General features: G+C 58.1%; 1 protein-coding gene across 1 annotated transcript in view; it reads right to left on the bottom strand.

Annotated features, from left to right (window-relative positions):
* MYOM2 (myomesin 2) overlaps positions 1-22202 on the bottom strand; it is a 126795-nt gene that overhangs the window by 21456 nt on the left and 83137 nt on the right. Inside the window, exons 15-29 of the mRNA XM_059384461.1 lie at positions 19504-19687; positions 18579-18753; positions 17516-17637; positions 15889-16076; positions 14243-14369; positions 12965-13143; positions 11810-11924; positions 10676-10832; positions 10489-10595; positions 8424-8468; positions 7758-7894; positions 3407-3551; positions 3237-3296; positions 2244-2311; positions 1964-2094 (exon numbers count right to left, since the gene is read on the bottom strand). Of these exons, the coding sequence (XP_059240444.1) occupies positions 1964-2094; positions 2244-2311; positions 3237-3296; positions 3407-3551; positions 7758-7894; positions 8424-8468; positions 10489-10595; positions 10676-10832; positions 11810-11924; positions 12965-13143; positions 14243-14369; positions 15889-16076; positions 17516-17637; positions 18579-18753; positions 19504-19687 (1940 nt within the window). The remainder of the gene's footprint in view (positions 1-1963; positions 2095-2243; positions 2312-3236; positions 3297-3406; positions 3552-7757; positions 7895-8423; positions 8469-10488; positions 10596-10675; positions 10833-11809; positions 11925-12964; positions 13144-14242; positions 14370-15888; positions 16077-17515; positions 17638-18578; positions 18754-19503; positions 19688-22202) is intronic.

Below are 22202 nucleotides of genomic sequence, written 5' to 3'. Positions count from 1 at the left end.
TGTGTCTGCAGAGGAGGGATGAAGCCATCACAGCTAATACGCCCCACGAGAATGGAAACTTTCCTTCTACTAAAACTCACAATTCAGTCTGTGACACGAGCTTACGTTGGACACGAAGCTTCGCGGAACTCCAAAGATGAGGAAGCATTTTGGTTCGCACACTCTGTTGTGTTCACCCGTGGATGAGAACCAAGCCTGGTTCCTACAAACGGACTGAACTGGCCACAGTGGACTATTGAGACCAGTGACTCTGCGTCTACACCCCACGCGGACTCAGCAAAAGTGATGTCAGTGACACAAACAAACAAACTAGAAGCATTCAGACAGCGCCACCGGTTCTGATCGCGCACTAGTCAGCGCCGCTCAGAGCGCCCGTCGGCCGCGAGCCCGTGTCACCCGGGAAAAATCCAGAGACAATCCCCAGGACAACAGGGATCCGGGATGTGCTGCCGCTCCCACTCGCACCCCAGGACCCGGCAGCATGCCCTGTGGGTCTACAGATGTTTGCTGAGTGCACGCACCAGAGGCAGGAGCCCCGCTCTCCAGTCGGGACCACGAGAGGACACTGGACGGCAGAAGGACAGCCGCACATGGTCCGGCAGACGACCTCCTTCCCGACACTTCAAGATCTTGGTGCCCGGACTCCAGGGCCACCCCAACCCTGACCCCCTTCACTTCGATTCTGTGCTGCTCCCCCTCACTCTAGTTTTCCCAGATATTTTCAACTGTTGGCTCCTGCGTCCTAAATACGAGCCTGTCTAGCGAGCTCCGATGTCTGTTCTCTGAATCAGACCCCGCCGGCCGCCTGGTCCTAGAGCTGGGGGTTCTCACGCCCCGGAAGGACCCACTGTCTTCCCTCTGTGTTCTCTGTGATTTCTCCCTCCTGCTCCTTAAACACAGGCACCGAAAGTGTCCATAATACCTAGATAAGAGAGTGACAAGACCCCCGAGATATCACGTGGCACAGGCCTGACTCAGTCTCCAAGACGGAGCACCCCAGTCCCCACGTCTGCCACACGAGAACTTCCTAGGGGATTTTCTTGTGTCTGACTGAAATTTATTTTATGGTAAACTCTTCTTTTAAAAGATAGTTTTATAAATAAATAAGCAAATATAAAAGACAGTTTTCTGTGAAGTTCTAGGCAAGGTACATACCCTTGCCTAAATTTTCTCCCCGTGTTTCGTGATACAAGTACATTCAAAAAACCATCTGACATATTACTAAAGGGAAGACCACGTAGGATGCTTTGCAGCATCACAGGAGCTGGGACACGACTGCACCAGTTAAGTGTGTCAAACTGCAAAACACTCCAGTGTCCGTTTCTGTGTTCGGTCCCTCCAGCATCCGCGTTTAAAAACTTCTGCCTCGCTGTGGTCAGGGAACCTGACATACCGTCGTGTGTCTACAGAGGGGGGAGGGCACCAGAATGATCTCCGAGCGCGCCGGGACGGAGAAGTCCCACGAGCCCCACAGCCGTGTAAGCACACGCTTGCTGGCCTCCGTCCGGCCCCGCACACCAGCCCCACACTCTGGTCCTGACCGGACGCTCGCCCCTCCTCAGGCGAACGCTGCCCCACGCCTATCTCTCTCTCCTTGGCCTGCACCTTACTTTTGTCCTGAGCTACTGGGATATAATTGACATTTAACATTGCTCAAGTGTAAGGGATACCTCCCAGTCCTGGGACATGGCCAGCGCAGCTGGGTTAGCTAACACATCTGTCCCCTCGTGCAGTTACTCTTTTTCTGGGCCAAAACCAGGCATTACTGGTCCCTGGTCCCTGCTGTAGCGCTGCTCCCACAGCTCCTGCTCCTGGAGGTCTGTTCCCGCACATACAGGTTTATAGCCTCCGCAGGAAGGAAGGCTTACTTCAGTGCTCGATTCTTAGGACAAAATCTAAGTTCCTTATTTCCAAAACATTCCTTCTTTCCTTAAAGAAACCATGTGAGCAGCATGGAAATTACCAGATGCCTTTCATCGTAGCGAACTTCCCAAACGGCCCCTCGCTGAAACTCTTAAACAGTTTAAATCGCCCCTGACTGTCCCCTGCACGTCGCCGCGGCACTGTCGCTCCGGGAGGCGCGGACACCGGAGTCTACGTGGAGAACGTGGTGAGACCCGAAGTCACGCGGCGCCCTGCACACTGCGCGGGTTCGCATCCCATGACCGGCGGACGCTTCCCGCGAGGCCCGTCACAGCCCAGTGGGGAGAGCCCACCGCCCCTCGCTGGAGCCCAGGCCTCACCTTACAAACAAGCCGGACTTCACACTCGTCGGTAACATCCCAGTGCAGGTACTCCGCGAAGTGAGGGCCTGAGGGGGAAACGGAGAGAGATGGTTCCTTGAAGGGAAAGAAAAGGAAATTGCGCACCCGCGTCCGTGCGTGTTTTCCGCATCTCTGAGAGCGCTTTCGGCAGAGCAGCTGCGCTAGGGACGGGACGGGATGGGGCCGCGTCCGCACGCGCCTGTCCTTCCCGCGGTAAGTCCCGAGCTCCGGCCCGCAGGAAGCTACAGCGCAGACAGCAGCCGTCCCCGGGGCGCGCCGGGTCCCAGCCCCCCGACACCGGCTCGGGCGGAGCGTGCTGGCGGCGCCGCGGGGTCCGCACACTCGTGACAGGTCCTGGGAGGCCTGAAGCCCCTGCTCGGACTCCGGACGGTGCCCCAGTTGCAGAGGTGACCCTGGAAAGCCACGTCCCTGTGGGATGGCCAGACCCCAGGAGATGGGAGTGTGCGTGTGGACGAGGGCGACGGCGAGGAGAGGAGCCGACCGACCCGGGGGATGCCTGGGGCGCGGCGGGAGTGAAATGCGCGTCCCGGGAAGGGCAGACGCAGCGAGCCCGCAGTCGTGGCCGTCGGTCCCGTGCTGCTCGCCCCAGTCCCTCGCACCAAGAGGAAATGGTCTGCGGCCACCTCCGTCTCAGCGGCCAACAGAGACGACTCGGCGAGCCGGTCAGCCCCTCGGCCACCCTGACCATGCCCTTGACTCAGGAACAGGAAATACAAACACTAATCTGCAGGTTCTGGGGCTTTCAAAGGTAGAAACAAGACAAAACCTCGGATGAAAATAAATGTAAAGTGCAAAGAACAGAAAAACACCCAAGTTTCCACGGACGGGAAACGCCTGACTTCGTGATCGTCTGTAACAGCGTTTGCCGCCCATGGGCATCGCGCCGAATCTGCCGTAAACGCACTTGGAAACGCCCAGTCTGCTCGGCTCCTGGGGCGAGCCCAGACCTACCTTGCTTCCTGAGGAACTCCTTCCTTTGAAATTCAGCCTCGTCTAGGACAGCCTTGAACGCTGAAGTCGATATTGAAAGGAAAAGAAATGAGAAATGTTTGAGTCCGTGTGGTCTGAGCAGCTCGTGGACTTCCTCCCACAGGCGCACAGACGCACGCGGGCGGGCGTACCGTCTCCGATGAGAACCAGAGAAGACTGGTTCTTGGCTTTTCCGTCATGGATCTGCACGGTGTAGGTGCCTTCATTCTCAATCGTGAATCGGTCCATGACCATCTCGATAATGCCAGTAGCTTTGTCGCACTTCATTCTGTGTTTCTGGAAGCAGTGGTGGAGGCAGGGAATTAATGCCCAGGAGACTCCTTCCCCCGGTTTTGTCTCTGACTTTGACCGTCGCATCTACCACTACGCCCAAGGGACTGTGACACACACAAAAACGCAAAATGAGATTGTACCGTGGAAACGCTCGGTGACCCATGCGTGAACCAAGGGACGCGTGTGCCCCCCCCCCCCCCCGGTGAGGCAGCCCGAGGGCTGTGCGGGAGCTGCCTCCTCCGGGAAGGCTCCAGCAGGGACAGCACACACCCGAGACCGGCAACCGGCACGAGGCAACTCGGGACATGACGAAAAGGCTGTGTGCTGTCAGGGACCCCTCACGGACCGTGAGACGGAGCTGGCCAGCAGCACCCCACCGTCAAGCACCATGCTGGCTGTGCTCTGAGGACTCAGAACCGTGGCTTCAAGGCCACCGCGTGGACCAGCGCCACGGAAGCCGGCTGTCAGGTGCACAGAGACTTTCTGGAAGAGCGTGTGTGTCCAGGCAAGTCCGGTGCCTCGCGCTCCCCTCACTCCTGAGGCCCAGCTTGACGCAGCATCTTTGCTCCCCTGCTCTGTTCCCTCCGGACTGGAACAGGGAGCACCCACTGGGAACGGCCCCAGGAGTCGGCAGGGGGCTCTTCCCGTCACATCCCTGCTGCTCACGCGTCGCCTTCCAGGGCAGACCACCGCCCCGTCCAAGTGTCCGCCCACCGCCTGCCACACATCCTGCCGGACGGCGAGCCTCCAGAACCCGGACCGTCCTCACCCTTCCCACCCAGCGCCTGTGTGCCCAGAACGCAGTGAGGACCACAGAGATGTGTGTGGGATTCTCACTGACGAGTTCATCTCGCCGGCCGGGGCACCCCACTGGCTGTGGTCCCGACAACCGCATTGTAACTAATTCCCTACCAACAGCCTCTGGTTGGGGACACGTCCCCGCACCACCGAGCCCATCCAAAGCTCAGCTTTCTCTCACACTCCACTCTCTTGGTCGTGACAGGCTCACAGACACCAAATTGTTTTCTGGTTGGCGAATGGACAATGTCTTCTTCCAGCCTTGGGCCAGACAGTATCTGAAACGGAGCCAGGATTGCAGGGGCAGAAGAATCACATCCAAAGACTGAGTCATCTCAAAGGCAGGGAGTATGCAGGCCGTGGCCCTGGGGCTCAGGGTCCTTCTCTCTGGTGACGGCTCGCAATGTCCCCGGTAACCCGTAGGACGCTCCCTGCAGACTCTCCGTCTCCCTGTGAGCCCTACAGGGGGTCCGGCAGGGTCTTCCCAAACTGAATCCTGGTCTCAGCCCGGCAAGGGGAGGCCTGGGGACCGGGATGCGCAGAACAAACACCAGTGATCTTTGGTCAGTGGCGAGGAAAGCAGGGCCACCCAGGGAAGCTCCATTGCCCTCAGGAGCCACACTCTGCCTAGAATGCTCCCGCTCCTAAGAACGCAGAATGTCTCCCTGCAGGTGATTTTACAGAAAATCTGTCAACAGAGGGAGGGAACAGTGCTGCTCTCTGCCAGATGCTGTGCTATTTCCACGGTGACCTTCTGTCTCTGAGCCCACATTCAAGTTCAGCTTTCCAAGTGCTGCTGGCACAAGCGTTCAGATACAAGCAGAAGAGCCACGTGGCCCCGTCCGTGTGTGAGTTCACATCCCCGAGCACCGGGCGCCGCTTGCAATCTCTTCTGCCCAACCTGGGAGGCTCCAGACGCCTCCTCCCGCGGCACACCTCTCTCCTCCGCGGCCGGCTCCGTTCTCTCTCCTCCGCGGCCGGCCCCGTTTATCCCACTGCTCGTGCTCAGCACAGGCCACGGCCGGGCCGGCCTGGCATCCTGTCTGCATCTCCAGACTCACCTCAGGCACCCCTACTCCGGAACCCTGCTCGCCACCTCAGCCCTCCCAGCACTGTCCCTGAGCCCGGATGGCCTTGCAGGACTATCGGAAGGCCCCTGTCGCCCGGTCGCCTGGTGCCCGTTCTGCAGCTCCGGGACACAGGCCCACACGCCCCCGAGGGTCCCCACCTCCTGGCTGGCTCTGGGGGACAATCAGAAATGATCTGTAAAATGCACACAGGGGAGAGGAAGAGGGTGACCGTGTTCCCAACGATCAACCGTGACACTTCTGGTCCTGCCTGAGCCAATATGACGTTGAGGTTTTAAGAGGCGAGAACCCACCCCCTGGCCTTGTCTTCCAGCAGACACCACCTTCACAGTTAGACTTTCCACTGCGATTTCACATACGTGACGCACACTCTACGGTCATACACTGTGTCTGCATGGGAAACGGAGCCCGGAGCTTGGTCTGTGGGACGCGATGGAGAGACACAAATGCGCGCACACCAGCCTCAGCTCGCTTCCTGAGCGGGTGGTCACCGAGAAATGGTCCCGGTCGCAGGACGCGGCAGCGTGTGTCCTCCGCGCAGACGGGCGGCGGCGGGCGGCAGGCAGGTGGGGACAGAAGGGAGACACCGCACGGACAGGTGCTTGCTGGCTCGCGGCTCGCCCCGTCCTTCTGAGCGTTTGCTTCTGACCACGGAGAGCAAATGTCAAACCACTGAGACAAAGCGCTGTCTTACGGTCCAATCCACGAGCACCTCCAGCCCCTGCGGACAGGACCCCAGGAGCCGCCCCCACTGGGTCCGGAAGTAAGAACGTGGGACTCTGAGTCTTCATGATACAGTAGCTCCTCCGGTTTTCTCGGCTACGGCACTGCCGGGTCTGGGCAGGTTTGAGAAATTAATTAGGCTTCTTGCGATTGCTGTTATGCAGCAGGATAGAGTTCAATGATTTTATGGGCACCGTAAATACAGGCCTTGATGTGACTCACACAAAATAACATCAGTCTCCCCCCCGGAAAAGTCACCTGTGGATTGCTAATTAAGCCGGTGAAATAGTGCAGCCCCATCCCAACAGACCAGCCACGCAGCAAAGACGTCCGTGTTTAAAGCCAGCTCTTGCAGCAGGGAGGAACTGTCCATCAGAAGACCTTCTACAAATAAGCACAATTACACTAAATTCTTCTTCATCTCACAGCATGGCCTCTGCTCGAAGAGGGTTTCTCCAAGTCCTCGACCGTACGGCGCGCTCTCCCCGGGACAGAATGCGTGCCGCTGCTTCCCCGCAGCCGGAGGGAAACGCCTGCGTGTCCTCGACAGCCACGGCTGCCTGTACCCTTTCACGGCTGTCGCCGTCTCTCAGGGGTAAGACAACTCACACAATCTCTGTCCTTCCCGTCTGCCCGACACCTGCTCCTCCAACCAAGTAAATCTCACCAAACAGCCGCGGGGACAAAGCCTGGACCAGAGATGAGGGGTCCAGTTCAGCAACACAGTGAGTGGGCCCCTGTGTGGCCCGAGCGATGCCTGCGTGTCAAGCGTCCCGCGGACATGTGGGCAGCGACAGGGACGAGGCAGGGCGCTGAGCAGGCTGACGACCCCATACACTGAACCCCGAGGGCCACGAGCAGAGGGGGTCAAGGCCCCTCGCTCTCCAGCCAACAGGAAAGGAAGGGCCCACGGAGCAGGTCTTCCCTCAGCTGCAAATGCCAGCAGCTGTGCCGGAATTCGTGGACGAGAAGTACCCAGAGGCGTACTTGGTATTCCACGGCCAGAAAGGGAATATTTACAATAATGGTAGGACTCCTCACACACAATGAAAAGCAGACCCAGGGCAAGAGTGCTTGTGTCGTAGCATTCTAGACATGGTGGGCGGTCCTGCCGCGCTCTGCCCAGATGAGCCACAAAAGAGAGCAGCCTAAAAGGTTAGGGAAGCGTAGGAGCAGATCTCCCCGTGGACGCCTTCCGTGGACGTGCTCCGTGAGCGGGACCCGCCCACAATAGGGTAAGAATGCACAACTTCGAAACCAGGGTCAAGAGTGAGCAGGCCCGTCCGTTAAGGATATCCCGTGCAGCCACGTCACCTGAACCTTTTCATAGCACCAGGCTCAGCGTCTCTAAAACAAAGTGACCATTGTTTGGTTCTGGCGGGCCCGGATTTCAGGGACTCTGATCTCTCGTCTAACCCAGACCAGTCTCTAAGCGTGGCAGGACTCAGCCGTCACATGTTCATCTCGCCAACCGGCTGTGCCCCAATTTCTGCAGCTCAAAGGGGGATGAGAACACACCCAGGACCCGACCCGGAGTCACTGACCTCCCGAGGCCCTCCCCCGCCTCCCGAACCCGGGAGTCCCATGTGCATGAGCTCACCTCGCTGTCAGAGACTTCACGGTCGTTAATAATAAACCGGTAGCTGGCGTCTGGTGACAAGTGCTCGGCCTGCAGCCAGAAGCGAACCTGGCCCTTATCAAAAATCTCATAAGCTAATTCTGATTTCAGAGGAATTGCTACGGGAAGAAGAGAAATCGGAAGTCAATAATGCACGAGTCGCTGTCGGAGAAGGGCTGCATGTTGGAGGAAACCATCGAGCCGGTTACTGAGGTTTCTGAGGATGTGAAACCCTGGAGGGTTGAACTGGATCATGAAAACCGGAAAACAAAAACAAGCCGCAGGTCGGCCTGCCGGTGCAGGTAAAGCCCCGTGGGCCGCGTGCTCACCCTCCCGGCTCTCTCCACGGACTGCGGCACACGCTCGCCTGCGTGTAACTCCGTAACTGGAGACCCCACCTGACAACTTGCTGGGATTAGGATCAGTGACGCGAAACCCCAAAACTCTCTCTATGCAATAAAATTTCTGCAAGCTGTGCTATCCACTCGTGTTTGCTTCCAGCCAGCAGGTGACACGCGTGGAAGCTGCTCGCGTGAAAGGCAACGGTCGGTTCGCCGACGCGCTCCCCGTGAGCTCTGCGCCGCAACGAACAGGGCCCTCCCGGCTCGCCGTCGGCCTGCAAGCAGGCGGGGTCCCGCGCTTACTTACTGGGGTTCTTGATTTCGTTGCTCAGTGCGATCAAACGTTCGAGCTCTAAAATTGAGAAAGATACGTGCATTGGTTTTCGACCCAGACATGCAGAAGTTCGTAAACAATCACAATCTAACCCCGAGCGGAGATCCGGTACCACCAAGGTTTCACTGCGTAAGAAAGGCTAAGGGGGAGTGAGACGGCAAACAGGGTTTAAACCACCTTCGAACGCTCTCTCCTGAGACCCTCGCCGTGAAACACCCCTGCCGTGAGGGGAGGGGTGGGGGCACGTGAGGCAGAGTTTGGGGACAGTGGGGCTGGGGGCGGGGGCAGGCTTTGCAGGGGGGACTTTCAAGACACCCATTTCCAGACCCTCAAATTCCACACAAACTCCTTCCTAATACCGATCAGGGACTGAGAGTGTGCGGGGGTCTGTGATTGCCCTTCCCTTTGCAAGACGTCCCTCAAAATGCTTTGCCCACCCAGGATTTCACTGTGCTGCGTTACTGCCACGAGTCAAAAATAAAAATAAAACGATAAAAATAAATGCATCGCTCCGGAAAGAGGCCCACGACCAAGCCAAGAAAAACGGAAGGTTCCTCCCCGCTTCCTTCCTTCTTAACTGGAACTTAGAAAAGAGACGGCGGTCACGAAGGCGTGTGTGAACACGCTCACTTGGACCGAGAAATGAGGTCAGACTTTCCCTGACTGGGGGCTTGGCTGGGCTTCCCCGTTAGGTCTAACGGTGGGAACGTCCATAAGTCAAACGAGCGAAATCGGCAGCTCCAAGGTTTTCTCTAAAAGATTTTTTAAAGTCCACCTACGTTTTAAAACATGCTGGAGGTTTTCGTCCTTTGCAACTATTTAAAATTAGAGTGAAAACGTCACCTACAAACTTAAAACTGGTGCAGAGAAACAGAACTCTTTTCAGGATTATTTAAGGATGTTTTGAGTTAAAACCAGAAGACCACTGAGTTAGGGTCAGAAATGGCAGCTTACAAGGCGTTCGGAGCAGATTCTGGACCTGCTCGGGCCTGTCTCTGGACACATGCATCCTGAGGACCCTGGGCAGCCGCGTCCACACCGACCCCCGGTCGCCCTCCTGCTGGGTCTCATGGAATCCGCACGAGCTTCCCCGTCTGCCCAGCGTCGGCTCCTGCCCTGCAGCGGCCTGAGCATCAGGACAGGGCCTCCTGGCGTTCGTCCCTGCCCACGCCTAGTGACCCTCCGAGACAGGTGTCCGCGGGATCACACTCTCACCTGCCCCCGCCCAACACACCAGCGGGGAACTTTGGGTCGTCCCACCAGGCGCCGGGCCTCCCAGAAGACCCTGTATTTTAACAGGGGACTCTCAGCCCCTAGACAGCTCTAGAGACCTGGAGAACGCCTGACATCTGACCGAGCTATCCCACACGACGGGGCTCCCTCTGCCTCACCGTGAGGCTGACCCTGACTGTGGGCCGGTCCGTCACAAGCACGGGACACAAATCACTAACAGTCCCCAGCAGCACCAGCGTCTGCCGCGTGAGCCCCGCTCACTGGCCAGGGATGCAGGTGCGTGAGTCCGCCCTGGACAGACCTGCCTGTCCCTGGGCCCCGGCTGTGTCCTGGCTCTTCTTTCTGCCGTCTCCTGCTTGCAAGGGAGCAAGAGATTTTGACTCTGCCGGCTGAATCTTAGTTCACGCACAGAAAACATGTGTTTTTTTCTCTCACCGTCCTGACTCTTCCGTGCTGGAAGGGAAGCAGCCCCCATCCGTGGTCTCACGCGAACCTCGCGGCCGTACTTGCCCATCCGCTCCCCTCCGCTTGCCAAGCTACTGAAATGCAGCGCAAACCCACCTTGGGCTCTACGGGGCGGTCTAGAAGCCCCGTCCCCGGCCCGGTGACTTGGGTGCCGGACAGGGCACAAACGCCAGAGCGCTCCTTACACCTCTGAGGGCGCGTTCGTCTCTGCGATCGCCCTGCGCCCCGGCCCCCCACGAACAGGCGCCCGTCTCCCAAGCACGTCTTCTCCACGCTAGCGTCCGTGTCCCCTGCCGAGCCCCCGAGCCCGCGTGCTCCATCGCCGAGTCCCCGAGGTTACCTTCCTCGTCCAAGGAGAAACTGGAGGACACTCCGTCCGTGTCACTCACGGACACCGAGTAGGTGCCCAGGTCCCCTTTGTCCGGGTTTTTAAAGTACAGCTTCGAGCTAGAAGGAAGAACCGCAGGGCAGGTTACGTGTCAGTCGGCGGCCCCGGTGGCCCCCGGGCCGGCCGCGAGGGGACTTACTGGTCTCCCACTGTCTCGACCCGGAACTTCTGGTCATCCGCCAGCTCCTCGTAGGCTTTGCACCACGTGAACTGGGACGCGTCCGTCATCTCCGGGCAGTCGAAGCTCAGGTAGATGTTGCCCTCCTCGTCCACGCCGGCACTAATCTCCTTCGTGCCTGCGGAGAGGGCAGGGAGCACCGTGTCACAGGCACACGGCCTCCGTCTGGAGGTGACGGCCTGGTCCCCACCGAGCCATCGGCTTCCCCTGCACGGTCCCCTGGACCTGAGTGGGACCCGCGGGAGGGCAGATGCTCCCGGAGCAGGTGGCGGCCAGAGTGGACAGGGTTTTAAGTCGTCACGTCTCCGTCTGTTCCCGTCTCTGCATCCAGTCCCACCGTAGAGGACATGTCGGCCATAAAGACCCTCCTTCTCCCCGATATCTGACCCCTGGCCACTGGGAGGGCCCCGGGCACCCCCGATATCACGGCACGTGGCCTCCTCCCTCTGGCCTCCTCCCCTGGGGGGACGGTAGGGGACCTGCTTGTCCCTTCTGACCAGGTGGAGGCCGGCCCCACACGGACCCGTCAGAATCTGTCCCTGAGGAAGCAGAGGCTGGGGAGGACCGTCGGCCTGGGCAGGCACAGATGCTGTCGGTTACGACGGAGGCAGAAGCGCAGAGCGCCAGCGGCAGAGGACGTGAGGTCAGTCCCCAGAGAGGAGCAATGCAGGAGACAACGGGGTCTCAGGGTTCGCGGACCCACCACTCCGTCCCCACGTACCCCGTGAGCTGACCTCACCCTTGGAAGCACTTTCCGCTGACGTCCCTTCCGTGGGCCTTCGCCACCTGCCCCCAGGTTCCCCGTCAAAACCCAGCAGTCACGAGAGACACCATCATCATCTCCGCATGCAGCCTTACTGCTCCAAATGCGGACCCCACCGACTGTGCGAATGGCCTCGGGGGCTGCAGCGTGGCTCGGGGTGCCGGGGCCGTGCAGGGCCGGAGGGCAGCCTGTCCTGTCTGCCGCTCGACACCGTGGACAAGACGGCAGGAGCCAGCTCCCTGCGTCGCGCACACAGACACGCGTACCCACCGCCCACGCCTGGCGGCCCTCAGCCCCCCGCCGTCCTCAGCAGCCACACGGTCGCGTCTCACCCGGTCGGGCCTCCACGAGCACCGGCTCAGACACGTCCGACGGCCTCCCCACCCCGCTGGCGTTCACAGCCCGGACCCTGAAGACATAGGTCTTGCCCTGGTGCAGGTCACAGGCCTGAAAAAGACGGAGAGCGTGTCACACACTAATCGATAAGGGAAAACGACTTCCAGTCTTCACCTTTTACCAAGCACATGCCCCTTTTCGGAAAGAGGGAAGAGCTCGGCACAGTGAGCTGGGAAAGCGGAAGGCGAGACAGACACACTCATTCATAGTCCGACTTGGCAAGAAGAAACAGACTCTCTTCCATGTCGAGAGAGGCTTCCTGTCTCCTCCGCCTGTCTCAAAGCAGAATTAAAATCCTATACCCCGCCGGCCACCGAGCGTTCCTAGTCAGCATAACGCTATGGGAGGAAGCATTACTTCAAATGTGATTTGTAACCGGGCCAGAGTTCCCATTGCTCGGACACAGCAGAATTAAGTTGTTCTCTCCTTGCACGTGTGTAGCTTCTGTGAACTGCGATCTGTGCTGATACGTAACATACACATCAGCTATTCCCTCGGTCATTGATTGGGCCAGATCTCTGGAAGCTGATCAGTTCACTCCGTGTGGATCAGAAGCTGATCTGGTCTCGCGGGGTTGGACGGCTGCCCAGAGGATGTAGCCGTGCACACGACTCAGGTGTGGGCTTCCGGTCAGCTGCCGCCGTCTACACCACACCACAGAGCTCACAAGCAAGCGGGCAAAGCCTCTGCAGGAGGGCGGCGGGGACAAAGAGCCAGGACGGGTGGCTGGCCCACCCGAGGACGGGAGTCACAACTGCCCCAGTGAGGGGTCGGCTGTCGACGCTAAGAACAGAACCACTAGGAGGACAGGAGAGAGGAACGTGCACACGCCCTCCTCTCCGACGTCCTACAGCTGCGCGTGCATGTGTGTCTACGCGCGTGACTTCTACAAGCCGTCACGAAGGACACGGGTACAACACAGGCCTGACCACAGACACACAGCGGCCATCGCCCCCGCGGGGACCGTCCACAGCGCCACAAAGGACGGTTTGAGCTGCTTGAGCAGCTGGCCTGGCGGCGTCGAGCCCGTCCAGAAGGGACTAGAGACCCCGTCCCGGGAGGGTGGGGGACACGGGAGGGAACAGCGTCACCTTCAGATAACGGTTGGCGGTGGCCGCCTGGTTCACGGTGCTCCACTCCCCAGCGTCCTCTTCCTTATAGTCGACGAAGTAGCCCGTGATGGGGCCGCTGCCGGAGTACACAGGGGGCTTCCACAGCAGGACCAGGGACGTGTCTCGGACCTCACAGAACGTCAGATCATAGGCAGGACCTGAAAAGGCAGACGTAGTCGGCCATGTGTGCATGCACCAACCCCGGGTGTCGGCCGCCGCGGGACACATGACTTCATCGGCTCCCAGAGCCCAGGACTCTACGTATCACATCGGCCTTCCTTACGCACGTCCCGGAGAACGTGTGGAGCACGGAGAGAGGACAGTCGGGCCGGCGTCTGGGGACCGCGGCACCTTGGAGTCACCGTGAGTCCCTGTCCGCGCTCAGGACCAGCAGGTGCGGCTCACATAGAGAGCAGGTGCACAGACCAGGGACACGCGTGGCACCCGCACCCCCGCCTGACACACGCCTGCTCCTCGAGCCCAGGCACATCACCGGCTCAGACCCTGGAGCCTTCCACGGGGGCAGCGCGGACTCCCGGGTCCAGCGGCCTCGGCGGCAAAGGGAAAATGCGCAGGGGCTGCGCCTGAACTGCATCACCCACATCAGGGGTTGCTAAGCCCTTTGGGGGAGCCCCAGAAAGTCTCCGGAAGTCGGGAGAGCGCTCCGTCCACTGGCAGTTCTAAGGGGCCCAAATTTGTTCTGTTACACAAGGACACTCCGAAGGAAGGGAGGGAGAAGACACTACTCTCTGCCCACAGAATAGCTTCGACTTCAGTTTTGCTCGAAACAGGAGCATTTTATCCATCCCGTTTAGGTTGCTGGCAGACAGGAGGTAACCAGTGAAGACCCAGGTTCTGAGAATTGATGAAAACAGACTTAAAACGTGAAGTCCTAATGCAAGCAGATTAGCAACTATCCTACGTTTTTGAACTAGAGGTCCCAGGTCCCCCCGGGTCGGGAGGATGGGGCCTCTCACACTGGAACCGCAGGGTCACACTGTGTCGTGTCACGGCCAGCACCGGCTCCTCCTGCCCGGGGCCGCCTTCCCTGTCCCCTCCCGCAACCCGACTGACCACCCCATGCTCGTCACCGCTCAGCCTCTGCCAGGGGACGGGGCCACCTTGTCCGCAGCTGCGCCCCGTGCCCGGCAGAGGGCGGGACGCCCTACCATGCGCAGACAGAACGCCCACTAGTTCTGGGGCTCGTGACATCATGACACGGAGGGCAGCTCCATGGTCTGGGGTGGGGCTTCTCACCAGGCTCGGGCATGGTCCAGGCTTCACACTTGAAGAGCTCACTGGGGTCCGACGGCTGCCCGATCCCGGCCAGGTTGACGGCGGCGATTTTGAACTCATAGAGTGAGCCTTCTGTCAAGCCCTCCACCTGGGGAGATGCATTTAAATTAACACAGGAAGTGAAAAAACCACGTCACTGTCTGCCTGTTGGAGGAGGACCAACTGCTAGAATGAACTGTGAGGGTGGGGGCTGGGCCAGTAAACTGGACGGTGCCGTCCCAGAGGGCTGTGAATGCAGCCGCCATGCTGAGGTCGCTTAGGGAACCTGACCACCTTGTTTCATTCCTCCCGTCACCGCGCCTACGAGGATGGCACAATGACGCCCTCAGCAGCCCCTCTGAGGCTCACGGAGAGGAAAGCCACAGAGCGTGTGTGGAGTAGCAGGCGTGGGGGCCTGCCCTTAAGCCCGTATCCCTTCTGCAGAACCCCCGGCTGGAGCCCGAAGCCAGACTAGCCTAGCTGCGTGATGCCCTACAACCCGTCACCGACCCCCAGCACAGACCGGCGGCCCTCAGGTCGCGCCTGCGGCCACATGAGGGTCTGTGCCCCCAAAAGTACAGGGAAAGCCTTGACCAGAGCCCTCAGCCCTGCCCCACTGCATCCAGGTGACATCGCCTCCTGGAAAAACAGAGCCTCGAGAGCAAGTGTTTGAAGTCAAGCATTCCATTCCTTGCAGGACGGAGCTCACATCCCGGCAGCCCCCGGCGTTCTGGAACAAGAAGGCGCTTCTCTCGGGAGTCAGGGCCCTCATCCAGCACAGCTCAGCACGGCGGTGGGGCTGACCGTGCACCCATATCGGTCATGTTGCACACGCACACGCACCAACACATGCTCACACAGTCACACACACGTGCATACAGGCTCCCACACACGTGTGCACACGCATGTACACAGACTCACACGTGTATGTGTGTGCGCGTGCACACACACAGAATCTCTCACACGTGCACAAACAGGCACACGCATGCATGCGTACAGACTCCCACACGTGTGTGCGTGCACATGCACCAACGTGCGCACACACGCACGCACACGCACTCACACACACGTGCCTGTGACCTAAACCACACAACGGAGCAGCGGAAGGCTCAGGGAGGTGGAGAGAAAGCCCGTGGCTGGGGAGGGTTTGCCCCTGGATTTGATCCCTGATATTCCTACTCTAAGTCGATGTTCCTTCTCTCTCTGCCTGGGCAGAACGTGTGCTTGGGCAAGTGACTCGCTCAGAGGCTGTGCACACAAGCCTCTCTGAGCAGAGCCGTGAGGAACAAGCCTGGGCAAGCGTGTTCGGACGGAACACCAGCTGAGCACGGACGCACCAGCCCTGTACAACCACGCGGTGACGGGCTGGGGCCTGGGGCTGCTCCCAGCAGGGACACGACCCCCCACACCACCCGCTTCCTTGCCTCTCCACCTCTCCTGCGTCTCAGAAGAAAATGCTTCCTCGGTCCAATTCTAGACCTTCTCCCACGAGGCTGTGAAGTTTTCTGAACCTGCTTGTGTGTCTGTGTCACATTATTTAACGCCCTTGAACTCTGAGTCACGATTGAAGGACTCTGCCCAGAATGGGAAACCACCCAGCAAAAACCAGTGGGCCCATAAGAACCAACCGTTAAGATCCTCTCTGTGACGGGCGAAGAGTTGACCTCGTGCCAGTTCTTATGGTGAGCCTCGCGCTTGTCTATGTAGTAGCCGAGGATGGGTGCACCCCCGCTGAATTTGGGCACCTTCCAGCCAAGGGTCATGGAGTGGCCATCACAGTTCAGAAGCGTGACCCCATAAGGGTGCGAAGGGACAGCTGCAAAGACACACAGCAGGAAGGTCACCCCACCCCCACCCTGCCCTCCCTGGGGCCGCTCCTGCTCTGCGGAGGGGCCCCCAAACCTCAACCATCCCTGCATGTTCTCATCTGTTCCTTTAAAGACGGTAACTCGGTCCTCTCTATTCACTGCGATTCCTAAATACCTCCCCCAGGAAATCACACACACACACACACACACACACACACACACACACACACATCTTCCAATATGTCAATAGCACAGGGGCGATCCATTATTCAAATCTGGCCTGGGTGGTTGAAACAAGAGATTTCCCCCCTCCTCTAGGGAAAACCTCCAGGAGGAGCTTTCCTGTGACATCCATGAAGAATTACAGCCGTGCCCCATGACCAGAGACGCTGCACGTTACTGCCCTGCCGGTCTTAATTTCCCACATCAGATCGGTTCCGGTGAGTATGAATTCACATGAGTTTGTTTGGAAACGGATCATCTTCTCCAAGGGCCTGAGGGAGGGTGTGCCTCTGTTCCCCGAGCCCTGGCCCCAGCTCCAGGTGACCTGCGTCTGGTCATTCTTTGTTACCCAAGAGACAGGTGACCGGGGAAATACCTGTTCCCACCATAGAATAAAACTGCAGACAACTGCTTTGTCATAAGTAGGAATGATAACATTTGGAAGTCCCGCCTGTGTAAAACGGACAGATCAGAATAATGTCCCTCAAACAAAAGAATGATTTTGTGCTATACTGACCACCTAAGTAGTATCAGGTTGGGCACTGCTTGGTTGTTCCCTAACATGACTTTATGTGTTGTTAGGAGAGAAAGTTGAACTTCTGAAAATGCGATAATAATTTAATCAGAGACAAAAGTAAATAAAGAGCAAAACCTTTCTCTCAGGAATGAAAGGCTATCAGTATGACTCAAAAGAAGTAGCATGTGACATTCATGCCCCAAATGTCCCAGGGCACGTGTTTGTATGTAGCCCATTTTGTATGAAATCACCAGGGTGACAATCACAACACTCGTGGCCCCAGGGCCCACCTCTGAAATTAGGTCCCAAATTGTTTTATTTGACCAAAATCGATTCTAACGATAACCATTTATGAACAAAGCCACAAAGTTCACATCAACATTTGGAATTCTCTGGGATGATAAAAGCTCCTTGAACTAAGACCAGCTGGAAAGGCCACTGATGTTTTTCTAGGTTAGCAGCGACTTCGAAAGAGATGTTCATCCCAACAGCACGCATGTCAAGGTGGGCACACACATGCAGGGACATGGGACCTGCCATGAAGCCATGTGTCCCCAGTGTGTGCCCTGCTGGCGTTTCACCTCTCCTCCCTCAGCCCCGTGTTTCCAGGACATGCGGCCGGCGGATGAGGACCCTCCCGGGACAGCATGTTATTGCCACCGTGAGCATTTATTCCCGTAGAGCTTACGAAGGCCCTCGGTTACTCACTGAGGGGAGCCTGGACCTTGATGACATCGGACTCCTGCGAGTTCTCGCTTGTGCCGACAGCGTTGACGGCCTTCACCCGGAATATGTACTGCTCGCCGGTCGTCAGGCCGTGCACCACAAACCTGAACGAAACACCCGTCAGGGGCATGACCACGCACCTCAGCCTTTCCCCTTCTCCTTCAGCAGAGTAAAAATTATGGGAATACTCCAAAATTTTTTTTCACTGGGACTAAAAGGAACTTGAGTAGTTTGCGTTCTTTATATATGTATGCTATATATCCACTTCCCATTTCAATTCTAGTTCATGGATGCAAATCAACACCCAGGGGCAGCAAGGAAGGCCATGATGCCTGGTTACACCAGGGACAGGAGCAGCACAGCTCTGAGGGTGCAGGAAGCAACACCCACGGATACTCTCTGTGGGTCACTGTCTCTGTGAGACAGTCGCCCCAGCTGCAGAATGGGACCACAGAACCCACCTCCCAGCATCACTACAAGCATCAAGTGGAACCCGTACAGGAGGAGCTCAGCAGAGGCCAGCACCCCATCCACATGAGAAAGTCTGCTCCCCTCTTAGAGCCTGCAGACCTTTAGTGACCATTTACAAAACTCCATCTGGAGAATGCTGCTTTTAGGTTTTTGTCCTGAGATCTCTTTCTGAGTCTGCTGCCTGTGGATTTGAAATATCTAACCATACTGTTAGACTCTCATTCATGCAAAGCCATTTTAAAAAGTTTGAAAACTCAATATGGAAAAATAAAACACCTCAGGAGTCCTGGCTGCTGTTTTAACTTTCCTGTTGGAAGGTAAGCCTTAACTGCTAATAACTCCAGAAGGACCAAGGTTCTAGAGTTCTCTCATCAACACGCTAACCATTCCAGCCCCGTGCTCTCTACCCACTCATTGGCTTTCAAGTCCTGGCCCCTCACGAGCGGGAAAGAAAACAGACACCCGTGGAGGAGCTTCACGGTCGCGTCTGCCGGCGTTCGCGCTACTCTGAGGGCCGCGTGGCTCCCAGCTGGAGTGCGGCCCTTCCCATACAGTGGGTCTGGGGCCCCCGCACCTGTTGTAGCCAATGGGCTTGTGATTGCACGGCTCCCACACATTGGACCCCACCACACAGCAGTCCACGTAATAGCCCAGCAGGTCCTCCTCGTGCTTTGGCCTGTCCCACTGCACCACAACCGACGTCTTTGTGTTCCGCGATGCCAGCACCCGGCCCGGTGCAGAAGGGACCGCTGTACAGAGGAGGTAGAGTGAGGAACAGTGTCTCAGTTCCAGAAGCTGTACCCAACAGCCTCAAGCCCTTTGTCCACAGGGAAGGGCTCCCCAACATCGGACGAGGAGGGACGAGCAGCAGAAGTGGGCAGGGGCCTGCCACCCAGGGCACCCAGGAGTTGCTGGACTGTCCTCTGTGTCTTCCCAAGTCCCACCTGACTCACATGGAAAGAAAGGCCAATCACTCGGTGTCCTGTACCCGCCCCCAGAATCATTAAATAGCACCTTCTTGTGACACATATGTTTTAGCTAACAGGATAGTGACAACTTTAAGAAAATAAGACATACTTCCATCAGACTGGCCGGAATCTGTAAGGGGATTTAAAACCCACTCGTGATCTGACCCTGGATATTCTCCACAGGGCAATTCCGAATTTCTGTAATTCCCTCCAGCATCTCCAGGGTGGGAAATTCAAGCCACACGGACAAACAACTCCAGTGTGTTCAAGGTTCTCCAAAAAGTGGCCAATGCCTAAAAATATTTCTAACCCATTTGTTAGTTCCATAAAAATAAGATGGAACTTTGGAGAAATGCTGAGTAGCCATCAACACAGCAGAGAGACATCCATCCCTTGTCAACTGAGACCTCAAGGCATTTTGGCTCATATGCAACATTAGCTATCGTTTTCAACACAACAGAAGGGCATCTGGTGTCCCTTACTCAGGGCCTGTCCCAAGCCTTGGCCGCTTACCAGCAAGGCCGTACTCACCAATCATATCCTGAGCCTGGATGGGCACGGTGATCTCCGACGGGTCGCTCAGGCCATGCTTATTGGCTGACAAAACCCGGAACACATACTGCTTCCCATCAGCGAGGTCAAACACGGCGTACCGAGGGGACCTGACGGCCGTCTGCGCGTTGACCCTCTGCCAGGTCCCACTCCCAACCACGGACTGCAAAGGGACACAGGATTTACAAAAGGAAGCTAGAGCTCCCCAAAGGTGTGCCGAAGGCATGTTCTGCTCTAGCTGGCCAAATTAATCTCCAGGGATGTCCGGGCAGTGAAGCCCATCCCCGGCCATCAATAACTCTTCTCTGAATTTTATGAAAAAGGAAACCAGTTTGGAAAAGCAGATGAAAAATTACCCAAAGCTGGAAACACTTACCAGTAAAAATTTTACATGACAACAAATAAACTAAAAAAACTTAGGGGAATTAATCCATAGGTTGCAGTTTTAGTAAAGTAGAATGAACTATAAGGGATTAAGGATAATTTGGGGTATTAATAAAATCCCATCATACTCAGCTGGTCTCATTTCAATTTAAAATTTTCACTATTTTAGGGGCACCTGGGTGGCCCCATCAGTTAAGCCTCTGACCCTCAATTTCAGCTCAGGTCATGATCTCGGGGCTTGTGTCAGGCTCTGTGCTGGGTGTGGAGATGCTGGAGATTCTCCCTCTCCGTCCGCCCCTCCCCCAGCACTGAAATAAATGAATAGTTGTTTTGAAATACTAATAAATACATAGAATAAAGTGTTCACTATTTTGCAGCTATCGTTGTAGTATTCAGGTAACAGCAATCTGTATAACGGGCTGTACTAGCACAGGACACGTCATGATTCCTTCCTGTGCTTGAAGACGCAGTCGCTGGGGTTAGCTGGAAAAGGTCCCACCAGATGAGGGCAAGTACAGCATGAAGCTAAAGGTCACCCAGGAGAGAAACTGTACCTATGACATATCACGTATATAAAAGACGATAGAGAAAAAGACCACAAGTATGTGTATCCCGGGTTGTGAAGGGGAGGGGTGTGGCGGGGCGGGCTCACTGGGCGATGGACACTGGGATGGCTCAGGACCCACAGACCTGCCCTCTGAAACCAGTAATACATTCCATGTTAACTAACTGGACTTAAATCTTACAAAAGTCCTGTGTGTGCAAGCAAGTTTCAGTAGCCACGCGAGGAAAAAAGTCGCTTTTGAGTGTCGGGAAAAAATGTGTGATGACCACTGCAAACCACGGAAGTATGGGTGATTCTCGTTTTATTCCCCAAACGTCTCTGCACCTTTGCTGCAGCGTTAATTTTCCTCATCCGGGTTGCATCACTGATAATTACTGGAAAAGCCTCCGTGCCATGTTTCGCTCCCCTCTTCCCGGCGGGACCTAACCCCTCCGTGAGGGACCCTGAGCAGTGACAGCAGGTGCCCGCGGCCCAGGGGACTGCCGCCAGGACTGGGAAGTCGCCCCAAACGACCCCGCTTCTCCAAGTCAGGCCGCGCTTGCAGCGTTCTTCTGCTGCAGCAGAAGCGAGCCAGGCTCTCGGAGCTGACCCAGGACGCCCCGAGCTCTCCGTCGGGGGGACACGCCGCTGGGCCCCTCGGGGAAGGGGAGCCTCATGCGGAGGGTGGCGGACGGGGAGGCAGCGGGGGACTATCAGGGGCTTCCTGTCGGGCTTCCAGCAGCCCCCAGCGAGGCGCGGGGGGCACAGTGGGGTCAGGAGCTGCTGATGAGACGCGCAGGCGGGAGGACGGGGCGCAGGTCCGGGCCGGCGGGGACCCACGCGGGGACACCTCCAACCGCAGGTGCGACGCACCGCCGACCCGGCCGCAAGCAGAACTCTCCGGGCGATGACCCCCGGCCTCGGCTGGCAGACAGCAGGCGGGGAGGCGTCCGGGAGCCCCGCGGGGACACAGAACGTCCAGCGACCCCGCACGGGGCCTTACGGGGCGGGACTCACAGCGGGGGCTGCCGGGCGGACCACCGGCTCCGGGATGCGCCAGGACTTCCAGGGCGTCCACGCTGCGCGGCAGGTCCCACCCGCTCACCCCGGCCCCGCGCGAGGCGGAGATGGAGGGAAGCTCCTGGGCTCCTTCTGGGCCCTGGGAGGAGCTACGGCACCCAAAGAGCGCCCTGGGCGGGCTGCGGTGGACGGACCCGGGAGCGGACTGTGACACAGCGAGACGCGGCCGAACCGGCCGGCACCGGCCCCCCACTCCGCGGCTCCGCGCCGGGCTCGCCCGGGCTCGCCCGCGGCTCGCTGCCTGCTGGGACCGCCGAGCACCCCGGGGCCGCGCCCGCCGCTTCCCCTCCTCCAGCCGCACGCGTGGTCCGTGACTCCCCACGGCGGGCAGCCCGTGGCCGAGCCGAGCCGGAGGAGCCCCGGCGGCTCTGCAGAGAGGACAGGGTCCCGGGCCTGGAGCAACAGGACGGACTGAAGCAGCGGGGCCCGAGCGCGCAGTGCGGACGCCACTGTGCTCTCGCTGCCGGGGCGTGTGCACGCGCGTGTGTGCCCGTGCCTGTGTGCCTGTGCCTGTGTGCACGCGCGTGTGTGCCCGTGCCTGTGCCTGTGTGCACGCGCGTGTGTGCCCGTGCCTGTGCCTGTGTGCACGCGCGCGTGTGTCTGTGCGTGTGTGCCTGTGCCTGTGTGCCTGTGCGTGTGTGCCCGTGCCTGTGTGCACGCGCGTGTGTGC

This window comes from Mustela nigripes, chromosome 18 (genome assembly GCF_022355385.1).
Source record: "Mustela nigripes isolate SB6536 chromosome 18, MUSNIG.SB6536, whole genome shotgun sequence".
In the NCBI taxonomy this organism is placed as follows: domain Eukaryota; kingdom Metazoa; phylum Chordata; class Mammalia; order Carnivora; family Mustelidae; genus Mustela; species Mustela nigripes.
Note: the sequence above shows the minus strand (reverse complement) of the source record. Positions and strands in the feature narration are given on the sequence as shown.